Genomic DNA, 20096 nt, shown 5'->3' on the forward strand with positions numbered 1-20096 from the left:
ATAAATCATGAAGCAGAAGTCTATACTGCATTCACCTTGCAATAAAAACATGATGCCCTCTTTGCGAAAAATGCTCTTGAATGTAAGATACTTCTGACCCTGGAGTCCAGGGATGTTTTTACTAAAGGATATTTCAAAAAACAAAAATAAAAATCACCTTGGCCAGAAAATAATGTTATTACATTTTCTTCCAACATATTCTTTTTTTTAAAAAAAAAGTGAGGGGAATCATTACAGTATAGTATTTCCATTATCCAACATTATTTTTCATCTTTATTGCTTATCTATAGTTTTTACTGCACTTTTAATGGCATGGCTGGTCAGAAAAGGTGAGGAGGAATGTGCGTACATTTGGCTGCTGTTAGTGCCTACTAGCTGTGCTTGAATCTTTGTCCCTGTAGATTTTAATGTCCCTGCAGACTGCTGGCAGTCTGCTTCCAGCTGTGGCAGGCATGATGCAGTGAATTGCTTTTGAATGTTCTTTACTCAAATAGGCAGTAATTACAAGCTTAAAGAGGTTTAGTGGTCCAGTAAACTACATAATCACCCCTGAATTAGCCTGGGCTCATCAGTTGCAGTCCAGCAAGCTCAAGACTGCTGTTTGTAGGCAGTCTTTATCACATAGCAACCTGAGCAGCAGGTGTGGAACAGCAAGAATCCCCCATAAACACAACTGTCTACTGGGGACAATGATCTCTAATGAGATGAGGCTACACCATCACTGTAATTTAAGTGGGAAAATAAATGCCAGAGAATGTGCTCCTGCTCCCAGCAAGATTCTTTAGATGCACTAGAAACAGGATGATTGCTCTCTTTGGGATGGAAGATTTGTTCCTGTTTTCTAGATTTTACCTATTTTTTTTTAATATGAGTGTACTTATTTTTTTATAGATATTAATCTATTATTCTTTTATCCAGGAAAAATTGAATATGATGGATAGCCCAAGTGCATCCTTTGAGGAGTCTGACAATTCCAGCATAGAATTTTAAAACTAATACACAGAACACTTCAAATCATGCCCTAATTTTAATCAGATGTCTGGTTGCTGCTTCTTTTTTTAAAAAAAAATAGTTAAGAAATGTTAACTCTTTGCATGCTGACACAGGACATTTTTTTCATGTCACAGCAAACTAACCTGGAAAACTGCAGTGAGTTGTATTCTTTCCGCATAGGATTGCAACTGGCACATTGGCCTAAGCTAGTCCTGATCCCAAGAATTTCTTGGGTTTTTTAATTATTCCCAAGATCTGTACTTGATCCTTTAGAAGAAGTGAAATTAAAAATATGAATCTGGTAAATCCATTTTCCTGTCCTCAGTTATTGTAAAAAAAAAAAAATGTTTGTAGGTAGATTCAAGAATTTCATTACCTTCCTAGTACAAGAAGATGCATGGGCCTAAGCATCATCTATTTATAGATGACATTTAATCCCAAATATCTGAATAATTTCTCCCACTTAATTTCTGTAGACATAGTTTACACTCTTTATTGAGTGCACACTCTATTGAGACAACCAAATGTCTTTTCAACCCATAACCAGGTTTGAAGTTGTTGAAATAGCTCTTATTACCAGATCTGATATTGCCAGAAGTTGAAAGGACAACCGTATATTTCAGTTTCTATACATTTGATATTTAACATCAGTCCTCTGAAACAACTGGATCTAAACTTCAACAAAAGCCTTTTTCAGTTTTGTTTTGTTTTTTACTCAAAGCTACAGTAGATACAGCTGAGGTCCACATGCACATTTCAACCCTGACAGATTCTCACAAGAGAGAGCAAGTAGTAGGTTCTCCAAACAGTTTATCCATTTCCTCAGGATGCAAGAGCTGAAAGATATAACTTGTCGCTAAAATAGCTCAACACCACAGTTATCTTCATCCACAGTATCTCTGCCTATAAATATGTTGAAACACTGATATGCATTCAAGTGACCTTATTCACAACATTTCTAAAACTGAGAGTACAAGGTTTTACATTGTTTTGTTCAAGAACTTTGCAGAACAGAAAAATAAACCCAGATCAGGTCTTAGAAATTCGTCTATATCCAGCAGCCTCCAGGGGTAGATTGTGTCTCATTCCTACAGATTGTGCAGGCAAATATCACAGATGATCTAGTGACCAATGGAATGACTGCTCGATCCCAATTTCACAGATTGAGTATAGATACCGTGTTTCCCCGAAAATAAGACCCTGTTTTATATTTTTTTGAACCCCAAAATAAGTGCTTGGTCTTATTTTCGAGGGAGGTCTTATTATTTTCGGGCACATGGAGCAAGACAGGGGTCTTGCTGTCTTACCTGATTTCCACCTCTGTATCCCTAACCCTAACCCTATCCCGAGGAAATTTATTTATTTATTTATTGGTTCGATTTATATGCCGCCCTTCTCTGGAGACTCAGGGCAGCTTACAATGCATTAAGCAATAGCCTTCATACTTTTGTATATACCTGCTTAGTAGGGTTTTCGGGGGCCCCCAAGCAGTGTTCTTTTATATACAAAGTCAGCTTATTGCCCCCACAATCCGGGTCCTCATTTTACTTACCTCGAAAGGATGGTGAGATTTGAACTCGCAGTAATTGCAGGCAGCTGGCAGCTAAGTGCTACTTTAACAGCACTTTAGTCCGCTGCACCACCAAGGCTCCTAAACGGCGGGGACCGGCTGCGCATGTGCTTAAATATTTTCGGGGAGGTCTGATTTTCAGGGAAACAGGGTATTAATTTCAAAACTTTACAACTGCCACAGAAAGCGGAGAAGCCTATATTCAATTTATGTCATTTTTTTTTAAGGATGTGCTTGCATTTTGTACACGTTAAACCTACATGTAAGAAAGATTGCTCAATTGAGAACACTTGCTTATCCTTATTTACTATAATTTTGTGGTGCACAAGTACAAGTAGACCTTGACTTATGTCCCGTTGCTTAATGACCTTTTGAATTTACAACAGACAGACACACACACCCTGCCAAACCTACTTATGACTTCTTTGCAAAGTTATGACAGCCACACCCTGTCCCTTGGTAGCCACATTATTGCATTTGGGATCCTTGCCTTTATAGCCATTTGCAGCATCCCATGGCTATATAACTGTGACTTGTGACATTTTTTTTTTGGTTTCCAGAATGTACTTCTGTCTTCTTTTCAAAATGCCCATTGGGGAAATCTGATTCACTTAACCACTGCAGTGTTTGGTTATCAACAAATTGCAAAAAAATGTCAAAAAATCCAGTCCAATAACAATGCTTCGACATGTGACTGCAATGACTTGCAACCCATATTCCTTAAGTGGAGGACGGCCTATATAGCAAAACATTTGTTATCCAATGTATACAAAGGGAGGTCTTGAAACACTGACAAACAGCACAGTAAGAAAGCAGGGGAATGATGTAGCGGTTAAGGTGCTGACCTAGAAATCAGGAGAGTGTGAGTTCTAATCCCACTTTAGGCACAAAAAAGCTGGCTTGGTCACTTTGGGCCAGCCACTCTCTTTCAGCCCAACCTATCTCATAGCGTTGAAGAAAACAGGAGGAGGAAGAATATTCAATATGTTTGTCATCCTAACTTGTGTATCTCTCAAAAAATAATTCAAACAACTCAATAGCTTTAAAAAAGGTGCCACAAAAATCTAAAATAAATTGGTTAAAGGGACAATTCTAATCATACATAGGATGCATCTTTAAGCTTGTTAAAACTCCTTAGATTAAAGCATGAAACTATTAATTAAAACCTCAACTTCTAGTCCTGAAATATTTACTTGAAGGAATCTAGCTTGTATTGTCTAAAAACAATATATATCTTTTCATCAAACTTTTTATAGCCATTTGGGAAAGCAATGATTTTTTCCTCCTGATTACACAGTTATTTTCATTAATATCCTAAAAGGTCTCCAGGTAGCTTTTTGGTGGAAACTTTAATTAATTAAAAATTTGGTTTAAATTCATGTGGCTGTTATAATTGACTGGAAATGCTTTTATTAAGTAATTGTCTCAGTGTTGCTTGCATGTAATATTTCATCTCTTTACTGTGCTACATTTAAGATAATTTATCATCTGTGAATTTTTAATTAATGAGCCGAGTTGATATCCTTTATATGCAGCCTATTAATTTGTCAGTACTTGAGCTCTTGTGTCTGGTCCAAGGGCACATGAACCATCATTTTGCTGAAACTACGTTAGTCTGATTCTAGTTAGTTACTTGGATTTGAAACCATCTGAGAAACTCCAGTAGACCTGCTTTAAGTTAATGATGGAAAAAAGGGAGGATATAAATGTATTATTGTACCTCAACTATAGAAAAAAAGAGAGAAACCCATCATTCAGCTATATTATATACAATGCTCCTTACTTTTTAGAAATAAAAGTTAACAAAACATAATTTCTTCAACTAGATTTACATAGTTAAATGCTTTAGAAATATCACCAGGTGTCTCACAATAAATGGATTGTAGTATGCAAGCAAGTTTCAATGCATACAGGATTAATACAATCGTAATTGTTGCCACTGATAGAGCTTTGTGTTGCTTTCAAATATCCTTTCATTACAGTCCTTTGTATATATTATACCAATTTTTATAAGTGGGTGAAATAGTTTGGATTAAAGCAATTGCATTATAAATCTCCTCGTAGCAATCCAATTTATTACAGCATAATCATAAAGAGAAATGCAGCCTTTAGCATTTCCAATGTATGCTGTTTCTGCATATTTAAAAGGAAGTGGTTTTCTTCATGTAGATGTGATCTTTTGCTTTTTCTCCTTCAATATAACTTTTTCATTCCCTTCTTCATCATCTACAATTGATATAGAATATTATAGAATCATCAATAGAATTAATCATAATTTGTAAAATAAATGTGTGCATAAATTGGGGGGAGGGAGTTCTCCTGATTCAAAGCTTTTAATATATTCAGGAGATCTACAAAAGTAGCTTGCATGAATGACAAGAGGCTATAATAGAAACCCACTTAAATTAGTGCAGTCTTAGCTTAAGAAATCTGGAAATGACACATTTATAGTTGCATGTATTTTACCTTTGTCCCCTCCTACCGTTCATGTAATGCTTTAAACATAGTATTGATAGCTGTATTGATAGCACCTGGTTGACCTTATCTGAGCTTGGAGGCTCCTGGAAGCAGGGTCAGATAGCTGGATAGGCAAGCACCAGAAAATCTGAGACTTTAGGCTAGACTAAGAAGTTTGAAAACATTACAGAAGGAAGTGGCAACCCATTTGCTTATATGCTTGCCAAGAAAACTCTGTGAATGTGTCTTTCAAGTCACAAAGAGTTGAATTTGAGTCAAAGGAGGCCATAACTTTATAGCTAGGTTTACCACATTGCTAGTTATAGTTAATAATGCAAGAAGACAGGAGTGGAGAACGAAGCAACTAAGAATGATGGAGCCCAGGGTTTTCCCAGTCTATTTTTCAAGCTGTTTATTTTCTTCTTATATTTACCAAATGGGCTACACACACACCCGCATACATACATACACATACACACACAAAGATAGTTAAAACAGAATGGAACAAATTTAATTCTAAAAAGCAGCAATAGAATTCTGTGAACTTTGGTAGAACTGAAAGTCACAAATATTGCAATGTTTTACACCACGCCTTCAAAAAAAAAAAGCTAAAAACTACATTTTGTAGAATTTGTTTTCAAATTTCTATCACCTATTTGCAACTTGAGGTCTCAGAAAATTCATCCTTACTCTTAAAAGCAAGGGATACTTTTATTCTAGATAGTGAAAGACGAAACCTAAGAACTGTAACTTTGAAAAAAAAAATCAACTAAATTGTAACCCCTTTGGAACCCATTAGCTTTCTCTGAGAAGCAGTTTTAGAAGTTTAGTTCTTCATGATACTCAAATGATACACCCACCTCTAATTTATGTGCTGGATATGTTGGAATAGTGATATGTTAAAGCACTTTTAATAAGCTTTTTACTTCATTTAAATAATGTATGAATTATATCCTCATTTTTTGAAAAAAAGTTTGTTGCCTTTTTGACTTGTGGTTTATGTGCCATCCTTTCAATATGCAGTTGTAAGTAGAGTGGAATTACCTTAATGTTATCACAACTGCTCTTATTAATCAGCAGTAGCAGGAATAGCAAACTTCCATTGTAATAGTCTTGCTATTGCCAAATTGCCAAGCCAACCTCTCCAATACCTCACCTTGGGAGGCATACAGAGACAGGGTCTCTAATCTGTCAGTGGTACAGTAGCTAGTACCAGCTATAGGCATCTGCTAAACATTGTTGATGGGATGCGGTGGCTCAGTGGCTAAGACACTGAGCTTGTCAATCAAAAGGTTGGCAGTTCAGTGGTTCGAATCCCTAGTGCCGCATAATGGGGTGAGCTCCCGTTACTTGTCCCAGCTTCTGCCAACCTAACAGTTCGAAAGCATGTAAAAAATGCAAATAGAAAAATAGGGACCACCTTTGGTGGGAAAGTAACAGCGTTCTGTGCGCCTTTGGCGTTTAGTCATGCCAGCCACATGACCACGGAGACGTCTTTGGACAGTGCTGGCTCTTTGGCTTTGAAAGTGAGATGAGCACCTCCCCCTAGAATTGGGAATGACTAGCACATATGTGCAAGGGGAACCTTTACCTTTACTTAAACATTGTTGGGTGGTAAAGTATTTATCATGGATCATCGCTTCCTTAGTCTCTTAAGCATTCACCCTGTAATCATGGAAAGGGATCAAATGGTTTTCCTAGCCAGTTTACATTTTACATCAGGACTAAATTCTGAAAATTTTTGCAACTCAGCTTCATTACGATTTGAACTAAAGTTTTTTTAAAAAATTGAGGAAAAATGAGTAGAGGAGGAACAAGTATCTGATCTACTCCTTCCTTGTTCCTAATCTTGTTCTCTTTCAATAACACGTATTCTTTTCAACTGGCAGATGCTTCAGAGAAGTAGAGTCCTTACAGAAGTTAAAAGTAGCGCATTCAAAAACAGCCAAGGAACCCTATTTATTAAACATATGCCCAACATGTAGCAAAGCAATTATAATTAATCAGGAATAACTGTTCTGACTACCGGTATATCCTTATTAACACCTTAAAAGATGGATAAAGTTTATGTGTTTTCTGTCACTCTTGTGGAAAACTGATGGGAAAGAATTACGTTATTTAATAAATTTTCCCTTTCCAAATTATGACACAGGGTATTGCTGTAATTCTTTCCATGTCTTACTGAGTTCCTTCAGTGCAGTATGTAATAACCAATTTAAGACACAATTAAAACATCAAAATGGAAAAGGCAACTAATAATTACAAATCTTTACATAGTAAAATTACAAAAGAACAATCTAATAAAAACTAATTTGTAATCACTAAAAGAGCAAAACTAATTAAGATACATGGAATCTCATGCCCTAGCATACTTAACATATAAGACAATTCAAATTAATAAAAACATCCATAAATAATAAAACATTTGAAACTCTACATATTACCTGCTTGGTTAAGATCAGATTTTATAATATTGCACAGGCTATGATCACTTTCTTCCATTACAAAGCTGATTGCAATATATTTAAAATCCTTCCTAAAGGTATTAAAAGTGGCTGTAGTTTAGGGATCTGTTTCAACATTCTGGAAGCATACGTCATGAAAAACCCATGAAAATAACATATGGAAAAAGAGCATGGACTAATAAACATCTCATTTGAGAATTTAGGCTAACATAATTTGGAAATAGAAACAATGTTTTTTAATGATTTGTTCCATACATGATAGAAATTACTGAGAAACATGCTACTAACACCATACAGTAAGTTACAGAATAACAGAACTGGTAGGATCCTTGGAGGTCTTCTAGTCTAACCCCGTATTCAATAGGAGACCCTATCTATTTCAGACAAATGGTTGTCCAATTTCTTTAAAAATCTCTAGTGATGAAGCACCCACAACTTCTGGAGGCAAACTGTTCCACTGATTAATTGTTCTCTCAAGAAATTTCTCCTTATTTCTAGGTTGGTTCTCTCCTTGACTAGTTTCCATTCAATGAACATTCAATGAGAATTTAGGCTTGATTAGTTTTCATTCATTGCTTCTTGTTCTGCCTTCAGGTGCTTTGGAGAATGGGTTGACCCTCTCCTCTTTGTGGCAGCCCCTTAGATATTGGAAAACTACTACCAATCCTGTCCCCCTCAATCCTTCTTTCCATTAAACTAGACATACCCAGTTCCTGCAACCATTCTTCAAATGTCTGAGCCTCCAGTCTCCTGGTTAGTACATTGACACCTTTACCTGCACAACTTGGGATTGTGATGTACAGTTGGGTGTCATCTACGTACTGATGATACCAAACTCTGAACTGATAAATAACTTCATGTTAATGTTAAACAAAAGACGGGAACCGGGGGTGGGTTCTACTTACCTTTACTACTGGTTTGCAACTACCGGTTTGAGCGTGCACACTTCTGCGCATGCGCAGATCATCCATTATGATGTCCGGGAGAAGCCTCCCGCCACTTTTGCTACCGGTTTGCAAGAACTGGACAGAACCAGGAGCAACCCACCACTGAGGGGAACCCTGAGGCACCCCACACATCAGGGGTCAAGGTCATGCTAAAGAGGAAGGTGAAGTCTCCTTTGACTTGTGCTTGATTCTTGATTTCTTTGTGGAAACTTCATACCCTTCTGTTGGTAAAACGAGTGAAGTGGTTTGCTGTTGAATGTTTTGTTCAGTCTTCCTGTCTAACTATAGCTCTGAAAATCCTTTAGTGTTCCCCAAAGAAATTTTTCCCAGGCCCATCTAAGTAGCCTCTGGTTGGAGAAGAGGCCAGCAAGGTGCTGCCATCTGTTGAGGCATATTTGGAATAAGATATACAAAAGTGTAAAGAGCACAGTAATCAGGAGAAATGTGCATTTTTTTGTCTTTGGATACAGTGAGTTCCCAACAGATGAGCACTTCCTTTGTCACATAAGAATTGGAGTCCAAAAAGTTTGTGTATGTGTGCACGCGTGTGCATAGAAAAGGGCAATTTACTGCCTGTGGAGCAGAGAACTTTGACTTATAGCATGGGATTTATGGAAAGCTGTCATTAAAGACTCTTGTCTTGCCCCAGCATTCAATGATTTTAATATGCTTTTTATAAACATCTGGTATTTCCTGGACACTGTTTCTGTTCACTGTTGCATTGAGCCCTTCCTTCCTTTCTACCAAGCTTTGATTTGATTGCTGTGTTGTTGCCGATTATATTTAACCTCTTTTGTGTGTAAGCAATAGGTTTTTCTTGTTCACTATGTGCAGGCTGATGGTTCTTTAATAGTAGGAGGCTTTAATTATTAGAGCACCTTTCATTTCTTTTCCACAGATATGCAGAATATAACTATAATCAGTAAGATATTGCCAGCATTGAGGAAGTTCATTATTTTATCATCCGATTAGTAGCAACCTTGACTGATTTCAAAAAAACCTGAGCAGGGTAGGGCCATATTAGTATGTGAATAGAAATCTCTGGCTTAGAAGGAATGACCAAAAAAATGTGCTGGAAAGCAGTATCAAATTACTTCCACATTGTTGCCAAAAATAAAAAAAAAAATTACACAGATATGTCTGTGAACTCCTTAGGTGCTGAGCTAGAGTTAAAAAATATTTCATCTTAATATATGTATATGTCATTTTGCCCAAATCACAACTAATATGCCTGGTTTATTTCAAAGTAAACAGTTTATATACATGAGAATAGACAGATATACACAGACACATATGCACACGCACACAGACAAACATGTATACATGCTCTACAGAGGGCAGATACACATACACAGACATATGCACATCAACACACAGACATATTCACAGATATTTTTGTTTAAGAGAAAGATGGAAAGGATAAGTCACTTTAGATTTGCTTCCACAAAGTATTAAATTATTTATCATATATTTTCCCTATCTGTAAAAGGACATTTCATCATTACTCTTCTTTAAAGGTTTTCTGTTTTTAGGTTTTGTAGGGAAAGCAAACTTAAACTTTTATTTTCTTAACCAATTATAACAGAATGCAAAATATTTTCTGTATATTTTTCTGTAAGTGGGTAAAAAGAAAAGCAAGCTGTTGCTTGGTTCTCTTTTTTTTTTAATTTTCCATCCAAATACTACTAAGTGAGAAATAAGAAATCTTGTAATTTAGTTTATAGTGTTTGAAAGAATTTTAGGAGACACCTTAGTTGTCCTTTTTGGTTTGCCTTTGTATCAGGAGGCAAGGACTCTACTACTATAAATTCAAGCTATGTTCTTAGACTATACTGTGCCCTGCTTTTTTAATGCAAATGAGAGGCACAAAATGTCTCTTTGATAATATGCAGTCAGGACACAAAAAAGATTCATTCAAACAGCAAAAGTAATTCATGAAGTTGAAAAAAAGAATAAGAAAGCATTATGATTTAAAACAAAAAAGTCTTCATGAATGTATTATAATGAACATAATTTTCATGAGTTAAATATTCCAGAAGCAAAACATGTATTACTAGCACAATAGTATTACTAGCTTTGCTCGATAGAAAAAAAAAAAGATTTAGCACCGTTAAAAGTTCCATTCATTTATGAAATAATGTTATGCAACTAACATGTACACCCCCCATCACAGTGTATCCTTAATATATGAATTATTTAAATGAACAGCTAGACAGTTAATCTGTGCATTACAACTGATGCAGCAATATTAAAACAAGACAAAAATTTTGCACAAAATTCAATATAACCCCCCCCTCACATGTTAGATGTTAAAGTCATATTTGGGATACAACAGAGAGTGAGATCAAATGACCATAAAGGATACAACATCTTGATTATATATTCAAATTTATCTCAAGCCAACTTTTATGGGTACATTCAGTTTATTTCAAACAAGGCAAAACCTTTGTTTTTATTAAAAGCTAACACAAATTCAGTGAATGCTGGCAGCATTTTCAATAACATTGTCATTTTCTATCTTTTTAAAATATAACTTGCTAATTCATGACACTTGCTGCTATTTTCTCCTCTTTTATTTTATATCTTGGCCGAGAAAGCAAGTCTCTGTTATAATGGAATAGTGGAATTAGAATTTTAAGGAAGACAATTTAGAATGTTAGAATGTGTAATTTAGTATTCCACATGCAATTGCAAAAGGTCTGCCTTTCTAGCCATATGGATATGATCTTGCACTAGATTATATAACTTTAAGGGCGTAATTAACATTAAGGTTTCTTGGGCTTGAATTCTGGAAAGTTTTGTGAAAGGACCCTACTTGGCAAACTAGTGTTAATGAGTTCACTCTGGTCTTAGCAATATCCCTCAGTTGAACATGGAGGAAAAGAACATCCCTGCTTATTCTGTGTTAGATTACCACTCTTGGGTATCTTGGATTTCCCCCCCCCCTTAGAGTTCAATTTCTACAACCCCATCAACAGTCCAATAGTAGATTCAATACATTACAGTACACCAAAGAGGGTCACCAGGGCAAGGATATCTGAAACAAGATTATCTCTGTTCAGATATCTAACCTTGTAAAAGGCTTCCAGGCTACAGAGGTCACTTGTGCTTCTACAACAAAGATGGATCAATGAGCACCTCTAAATTACAAATGTGATCCTTTTAAGGAAAGTGTATAATAGTTAAAACCATGTGAGACTCAAGCAGAAACCTTCTGGAACTGGGTGGCAAAGTACCATTTCAATTGCTTATTTGTTTACGCTATTCTGAGAGGACACTGATCCACAGAAGCTTTTAAAACAATATTTTCAAGGTGCTGTAAGAGTTTCTGTTGTTATTACTCTGAGAAGGGGATCAGTCATGCTCTTTTTAAAAAATATAATTTATATTAAGAGTATTGATTACAGCACAAACTAAATTTACAGAAAGAGAATAGAATAGAAAAAAAACAGCAAAAGTGCAGGACAAAAAGAAATAAAAATAAACTATATAAAGAAGTGACTTCCAACCTTCATCACAAATTTAAATAAATTTAGGAACACTTCATCTATTTCTTATAAATTACATACTGCAAACAAATATCTCTTTCTCTCATATCCCATTCTTTATCTAGATTGAAGCAGATCCAGTAAAAGTCAACTTTTTAATCCTGGTGTCAGCAAAAAGTCCTTAAGCAACTTTGCCAGAACTTTGTAAAAAAAAAAAGAGAGAGAGAGAGAATGTATTTTAACCTTGATCAAATAAACCAACAATATGTTTCTTCGTTTTACTTCTAACAGTCTTAATTTTCAAATATTGATGTAGGATTTGATTTATCTTCAATTCTTTATCCCATCACACAGGTTTCTTCAAGGCTTTAACAAACCTCTTTTGTAAACCCAATAATTTCATTCTCCTTGTTTATCATTTATATCTTCTTTTTCATTTTTAAAACTGAAGCCAGTTTCTTTTGTATATCAAGCATTGTTTTCCCAATCATTATCTTGGTCTGTCATTTGTATACTACCTTTGATACTTTCTCTGTCTTTTCAGATAAAATTTGGTTTACATCTGTCACTTCTTAGTCTATTCATAAAAGCAGGTATCATTACCAACACAATATTGCAGTTACTATCTTCTGCTCCATTCTTCAAATATCTCCTTTAATGTTTCTGATGTTACAATGTTTTGGGTCATTTAAAAGTCCCAATATTAACTAACATGAAGAACATTTTTCTGTTTTTTCCTTCTGTTTAGATGCTTTAAAGTGTTTAGATGCTCTAGTGTTCAGTTTCTAAAATCATAAAGTTGCTTATCTTTGTAATATCTTACAATAGCAAACAGCTTGAAATAGATCTATACTAGTCTCCCTTTATTTCTTTGTTGGTAAATATAAATTTAACACAAAAATAGTTTGTCGTGAAAGCGATTGCCTGCGAAGGCTCCTGGATTGGGGCTGAAAGACGAAAGCAGAAGCAGTATGCTCCGTCCCATATTTGGGTAGACCAGGTTGCCCTGATAAAAAACACAACAGGAAAGTTAGCCAGAACAAGTCTGCTTCCCATGAGAAGCTATTCAATTTTATAGTTATTTCCACAAACTTATAGTAAAAGTCAATATTCCAAATTTATCTGGACTTTTAATTCACTTGTAACTTGCTTAGATCAAAATGTTATTTTGAAGATAACCTCACCCTGACAACATTTAAAACTTGTCATTCTAATGGTGGCTAATAGCTTTAAGAAGTGATTTCCAAAAGCAATTAGAATTTAGTGTGAATTTAGTGTTCTTTAAAAGGCTCTGCAAGGTAACTGATCTCTTCATCTCCTGGTACTCAAACCCACTGAAAACTGCTGTTCTGTAGTCTCTTCATGAGAAGCAGCCACATGTGGGCAATCTCTCACCTTGTCCTTATCTGGAGAGCTTCTAAGGAACCGACCGATTCCTTGGGCTTTGCTGCGGTTTTCCCAGACATATCTTTCATTTGTCAAAACTCCCCTGCAAGTCACTTGGAATCAGCCATTCTTGTTTCCTTAAATGTGGCAATGTACAATATATTCTGAAATGCATTTGTATGACTAAGGCAGTCATAGAATGGATTCCATTTGATAAAAAGCATGCACAAAAGAGGCCTAAAACAAGATGGAGTGACAACATCAGCAAGGATTCCGGGCCCAATTGGCAAAAAAAAAAAGCTCAGGACCTTATTAGCTGGACACATACAGAAAAGGCCTTCATCCTGCAGTAGATAGACAATATCTAAAATGATGATGATGATGATTTTGAAATAGTATGAAATAACTTCTGATTTATTATTGAATAAATAATAAATTCATAAAAGTCACTGCTATCAGAATTCTGTTGTGAAGCTTGAACTGAGTTTGCTCACCTGTAATTTGAAACATGTATATGTATATGTACTGTATATGTATATGCATATGTATACATATATACATACACACACAAACAGATACATACATACATACATACATACATACATACATACATACATATATACTGTACATACATACATACATACTGGGTTTTTTCCAATATGCATTATTTCAAGGGAGATACACGTTGGATTGATTCTGGGAAGGGAGCATAAATCTGATCATATATAATCAGTGTTTTATAGCTTTTCTCAATTTGAAAGTGTTAATGAAGATCAAATGGAAAAAAAACATTCCAGAAAGAATAGCTCTGGCTAGTGCTTTGCTTTATATATGGTCCTAATCACTAATTCTTATTTTAAAATCTAAATGTGATTTTGTTTTCTAATGTGTTGCAGCTCTCCCAGAGACTTGAGTGAATCCTTTCTCAAGTTCCATCTTGATCAATTGTGTGCAAATAATTAAGCTTTTAAGAGATAATGGTATGAGGCTAATGTACACATCAAAAGTAAAGATCTCAAGTCAGTGTTTATTGAACAGTGGCCAAATCTCCTTTGATATCTCAAAGTGATCTCGATGATAAGTATGCTTCTTTGCTAAAACCAGTGGGATGTTAATAATTGACTGGTTTTAAATAGGATTCCCTTCTTTGAAACAATAACAACAACAACCAGATGATAGTGCAAAGTAGGAATGACTGATAGATTAAATCTGTCACTCTGCATAATGAATTTCCCCTGTTTTAATGTTAAAATAGTAGTTATCTGGAATATCACCCATCCTTCTGCTGCAGCGCCTTATCTCCTGTAGCCTGTAGCCTGTGCCTTCCTTGCCTCAAGGATGAGAAATCAACAATGCTTTGAATGATTTTAACATGGCCTAGCCTATGGCATGTTCATTCTTGGTCTATTTAGTGCCGTTCTTGCAATTTAGAAGGAATAATTCTTACTTCCTTACAAAAATTGTATTATAAAAAATAATGTTTCAAGCATATGAAACATTTTGGATTTTGTTTTTTTTTTTTAAGAACTAGCCTCATTATGATTTTTTCCCCCCTGGGAGAGATTATCTCCATGAAATAATGGCTTTCATGTGATTATCGCAATTACAGTTTTTTTCATGAAACTGAACATTGATGTTAAGCCAATAACCAGACAGTGGGGGAGGGGAGGAAAGAGGAGCATGAAAGAAGGATCAGATGACTGAAAACGTACCACAATTTGAAATAATTTTGTTCTAATATTTTAGTATACTCAGGCATGTGGCTGTGTGTGCATGTGTTTTGTTTACAGTAGTTATATTATTCGGATGGCTAATTTTATCTGTTCTTGCATCTATTTCAAAAAAGTCCAGAACAATTGAAAATTGCTTCCCGGAGACAGAATTCTCAGTCTTAGTAGATTGAGGCTGTCTTGGAAATTCTTGCTTCCTGCATGGAATTAGACATAGCTTTCTGAGATATGTAAATCTGGATGGTGGTAAAGCAATATGAGAAAGAAAATGGTTTTGAATATTAGATTAAGCAGCAGTTCCGTCTAAGTAAATAAAGTCCCATTAATCTGACTGCAAACTCCCCAAAACAATTTGAGAATATAATCTCAAATTGAAGAATAATTGCAGTACTACAGAAAATGATCAAAATGAGCCCAGTGAACAGAGCAGAATGGAATAACAGAGTTGGAAGGGGCCTTGGAGATCTTCTAGTCCAACCCTTGCTCAAGCTATACCAGGGATCTGCAACCTTAAACACTCAAGCCATTTGGACCCATTTCTCACAGGGAAAAAAAAAAAAAAAACCACAGGGAGCCACAAAAACCCTTCCAGTGCCTGACTATTTCTTGAGCGGCCACAAAACTAGCATATGTAGTTGAATTAAATGTTCTGTTTTCTTCTGAAACTTTTCTTTTCCTGGATTTATCCATGGTTGGCCTTCCGGGGGTTGAAAAGCTCAATAAATCGTGTGCCTGCTGGTGTCGCACACTGGCATATTTTGAATGACAGGGAGCTGCAGCAGAGGGGTGAAAGAGCCACATGCGGCTCCTGAGCCACAGGTTGCAAACCCCTGAGCTATACCATTTCAGACAATTGACTGTCCTGTCTCTTTTTAAAAGCCTCCAGTGATGGAGCACCCACAACTTCTGAAGGCAAGCTGTTCCACTGGTTTGTTGTTCTCATTGTCAAGAAATTTCTCCTTAGTTCAAGGCTGCTTCTCTCCCTGGTTAGTTTCCAACCATCTTGTCTTGCCTTCTGATGCTTTGGAAAATAGGTTGATCCCCTCTTCTTTGTGGCAGCCCCTCAAATATTGGAACACTCTAGTCACCCCTAGTCCTTCTTTTCACTATACTAGACATAGCCAATTCCTGCAACCATTCTTCAGTGATAGCACAGTTTGATAATATCAAAAGCTAGAGCCATTAACCCAGCCTAACGAACTATTATAAAGCATGGATGGCAACATAGGATCCTAGGGAATGAAGTGATCCAAAGCCCCTACACCAGCAGTGGGTTTCAAATCCTGTCGCTACCGGTTTGCTCATGGGGGTGCGCGCACGTGCATGTGCAGAAGCGTCTGGGCAGGTGGGCGGAGCCTCCTGCCGCCACCGCTACCGGTTCACCTGATCCAGGATGAAACGGTAGCAACCCACCACTGCCCTACACTCATGATTTCTGAATACAGATTATATAGATTTCCATCATCTTCACCATCCAATGTTTATTTTCTTTTACTATTTCTCTAAAATAAAGCATATAAATGTCTTTTAGCTGCACAGGAGTTCATCTTAAAATGTCAAGCTACAATAGTGCTTATGTTTTCCTTTATTACCTGTTACAGACTTTTTTGTTTCAGTGGTTGGAAAGCTGAAATGTCCAGCCCAGGAACAGCTTTCTGGCCATTGTTACTGACCCGAGAGTAGGCTTTTAACCAACAATATAAGTTTTCAGAATTTGGAATACTCTTGGAAATAAAAACCCAAATCATTATGGATCATTGATCTGCCAGTTAATGTTTCTTTTTGTTGTTGTCGTTATGCGTATGTTTTTAAAAATGATGAAATCATTCGTAAGAGTATTAAAACAGCCTTTTTTTCACTATATAAACCTAGATAACCTTGAAACACTGACAAAAATGATTGTGCAGTGATTACTACAACCTGGACAACTCATCACTATACTTGCCACAATATTTATTTATTAAGGCAAATTTTAAAATGTTGATGTGGTTATGATTTTTATATTTTTTCAGGAGAAGATGTGAATAAAGCATTCAGCCTTTGATTTTTAAAAAAAAAATTTTAGAACTAAAAATCTTTCACTTTTTTTAATTATGATCATATCAATGCCAACACTGGGTGGTATTTTTTTCATTGAAAGGAGAACTTCAAGTTAGGCTAATATTTAGCTGAAAACAGTATTGCCTCTGAGATCTGTCTTAAAATGTTTATAATTTTACTGTAAATTATATCAGTATATCAGCATATAATGAATGCATACAAACATGCAATATGAAGCTATGGAAAAGCAAGAAAGAATCTTTCTAAACTTAGTGCTGAAATTAATGGAATTTCTGATACATTATTTGTATTCCTTAATCTTAACAGCAACTGAATTCTGAGCAGTGTATACAATCACTGATTTTAATCAAAAGTTAGACAGCTGGATTGAATCATTAGAACAAAAAATGCATTCAAGAAAGAAATATGCCAAACAATACATGAATATGAAAGAAGTTATTTATTCAAGATGCGGAAAATGACAGTAAGCATGATTCGTTTAAAGAAGAGTTAAAAATTTAGTTCTGGCACAACAACTGTCTTCATTTAGTATCAAAGTACTTGTATCTCAGGCAGTTCTTTCTACACTTCGCTAATCATTATAATTGACTTGTCTTTTACTGCCATTAATTATATGATGTAGTAGTCCATTAATAATTATGAGAGTGACACACCTCAGCATTTTCATCTCTAATTATAGATACTACGTTTTTATGATTCAAGAAAATGGCTAATAAAACTGTTTAATAAACACCCACACTATAGATACATAGGTAGAGATACTTATTCATATTTACTTGTCCTACAGCACCCTTACCCTTCAGAAGAACAGAAAAAGCAGTTGGCACAAGACACAGGGCTGACAATACTTCAAGTGAACAATTGGTAAGTAATTATACTTCAGTATTTACCCAGTATCAGAATTGCAGCCTCTGGCAACTTGCAGCTAATGGTTTGCATTATGATGATCCACCTTTTAGTAACTTACTTTCGTTCCTAGTTTAGGATGGCAAATCCAGCATTAGCCTAGAAAATGCTTTCAGCTAATGGAGCCAGTGATTTTGTTCTTCCTGTGTTATGGCTATTGGCTTTTACACAGCAGTGGAAATTGTTAGGTTTCTTTTTGTAAGTGTTTGTATGGTGATTGGCTAGAATAGATTTGTTTTAGACCACCTTTCACGAAATCAATTTCTCAACAGCTAAGAAATTACAAATGAATTGACCATTATTATAGTAATTTCAGACTCATTTTAGTGTACCTTTGCATGCAATGTTATTCAGAATTGCTGCAGTTGAGCATAGAGCTGTCTAAATCCTTTTAATGTCTCTCAAGCCATGAGGGAGAAAATTGGTTAACATAATTACTAATAAGCTAATTAGTAAAAAAAACAAGCAGAAATATAAATGCCCAAATCTTGGTTTAGGAGGGAAAATAAAACTTCTTAAAATATATTAAGTTTTTGTTGTTTCTAATAGTATAGCTCTTAATAGGGGGAAAATACAGTTAAAAAAACAATTTAGTGCATTTGTTCTTGATATGAAATGTGGGCTTCACATTGAAACAGCATTTAAATTATATTGAAATCTAATGCTGTGTAAAATTAAGTGAATCTAATTAATTGTCCCAATAATTTTAGATTAGTGTTTATGATATGGAAATCTTATCATCTTTGAAGTAATATTCAGGAAATGGCCCAGGCAAGCTCCAAGTGTAACGTGAAAGAGATCTAGACATTTTTTTTTCTCTTTTCTTATTATTCCAAAAGTGTCAGAGATTAATATTGCTGAGACTTTGATTACAAGGGTAATCCATTTTAGTGAATAAATTTGGTTTTGATGCTTTATTGCACCTGCATTAACCAGCTTTTCACAGACAGAATGACTAGAGACCAAAGAGAGGGGCTTCAGATATATTAAACTCTTATTATAGAAAATGTAATTTCTGTCAATATAATCCCATGTATTCTTCAATTTAGTACTTTGGAGATAACAAGCTACTTACAATATATTTGGCTTCAGAGGATTAATTCACAAAGTGCTATCTGTAAGACACAGACAGGCTCATATAATCACAGCTTGTAAAGGTTATCAATTGGTGTGACCTTACAGCAGACGTAGGAGATCAAATTGCTGTAGCCTTTTAAATATGTTGAACAATGAGATCAGAGAATGCTTTGTGCGTTGATTTACATTTATTTTTTTGAATGCCGTGTACCAAATAATAAATAATTATGTGTTAATCACTAATAAGGACATCAGAATATAAAAGCACACTTGATGCAGATTTATTGTAAGAACATGCCTGGCTTGTACGTCTGTATCTCGCTTTGTTGAATCCTTAAAATGGGTATACAATTTTGCAAATATGTAATGCTACTACTTACAAAGTTTGCTGAAATCGCTCTTTGTGGGCAAATTAAAACATATTGCAGCCATGCATTGGTAAAAACTTACACAATAGTTTATGATGAGGTTATCATAGTGTTGTCTGCTTTTATATAAATGGGAGAACACATTTGGACATTTGCACATATGTACAGTAATGCAGTGTTATATCTCTATCCGGGTATCTCTAGTCTTCTACTAGCAACTTAGTAATAAATCCTAGGAAATATTGTGAAATCAAGTTTTCAAATATAGCCCTTACGTTACATTGAATAATCAGAATTTTATATTTGGTTTCATTTTTGTTCTACTTCTATATCATCGGCTGTAATGTTGTTGTGATTCAGTGCATTTATTTTAATATTTCTTCTGTGGTCTTATGTATGTAAATAATCCGATAAATATTTTCTTAAAGGGTGGGGTTTAATAACCTAAAACAAAATGTTAAAACATGAGTTATTTAAGAGTCGCATTAAAAGGGATTAAGAGCCAAATTAAAATAAAATGGCCAAGAAATAAAGGGAAAAAAGATTGCCGAGTTCATCAGAGTTCAAATGAGACAAGGCATGTTGGTTAGAGCAGGAATTTAGAAAGTAGTTTTTGTTAGGGCTTGTACTGCTTTATTTTCTAGCCCT

The 20096-nt window shown here is 35.3% G+C and overlaps 1 protein-coding gene across 3 annotated transcripts in view; it reads left to right on the forward strand.

Moving 5' to 3' along the window:
* Nucleotides 1-20096, forward strand: part of MEIS1 (Meis homeobox 1) — a 176289-nt gene that overhangs the window by 121981 nt on the left and 34212 nt on the right. For all 3 annotated transcript variants that reach the window (XM_087882276.1, XM_087882278.1, XM_087882277.1), the window contains exon 9: nucleotides 17885-17961. In XM_087882276.1, the coding sequence (XP_087738402.1) occupies nucleotides 17885-17961 (77 nt within the window). The remainder of the gene's footprint in view (nucleotides 1-17884; nucleotides 17962-20096) is intronic.

The sequence above is a fragment of the Pantherophis guttatus genome, chromosome 1, assembly GCF_059756535.1.
Source record: "Pantherophis guttatus breed Tessera chromosome 1, ASM5975653v1, whole genome shotgun sequence".
NCBI classification, from domain to species: domain Eukaryota; kingdom Metazoa; phylum Chordata; class Lepidosauria; order Squamata; family Colubridae; genus Pantherophis; species Pantherophis guttatus.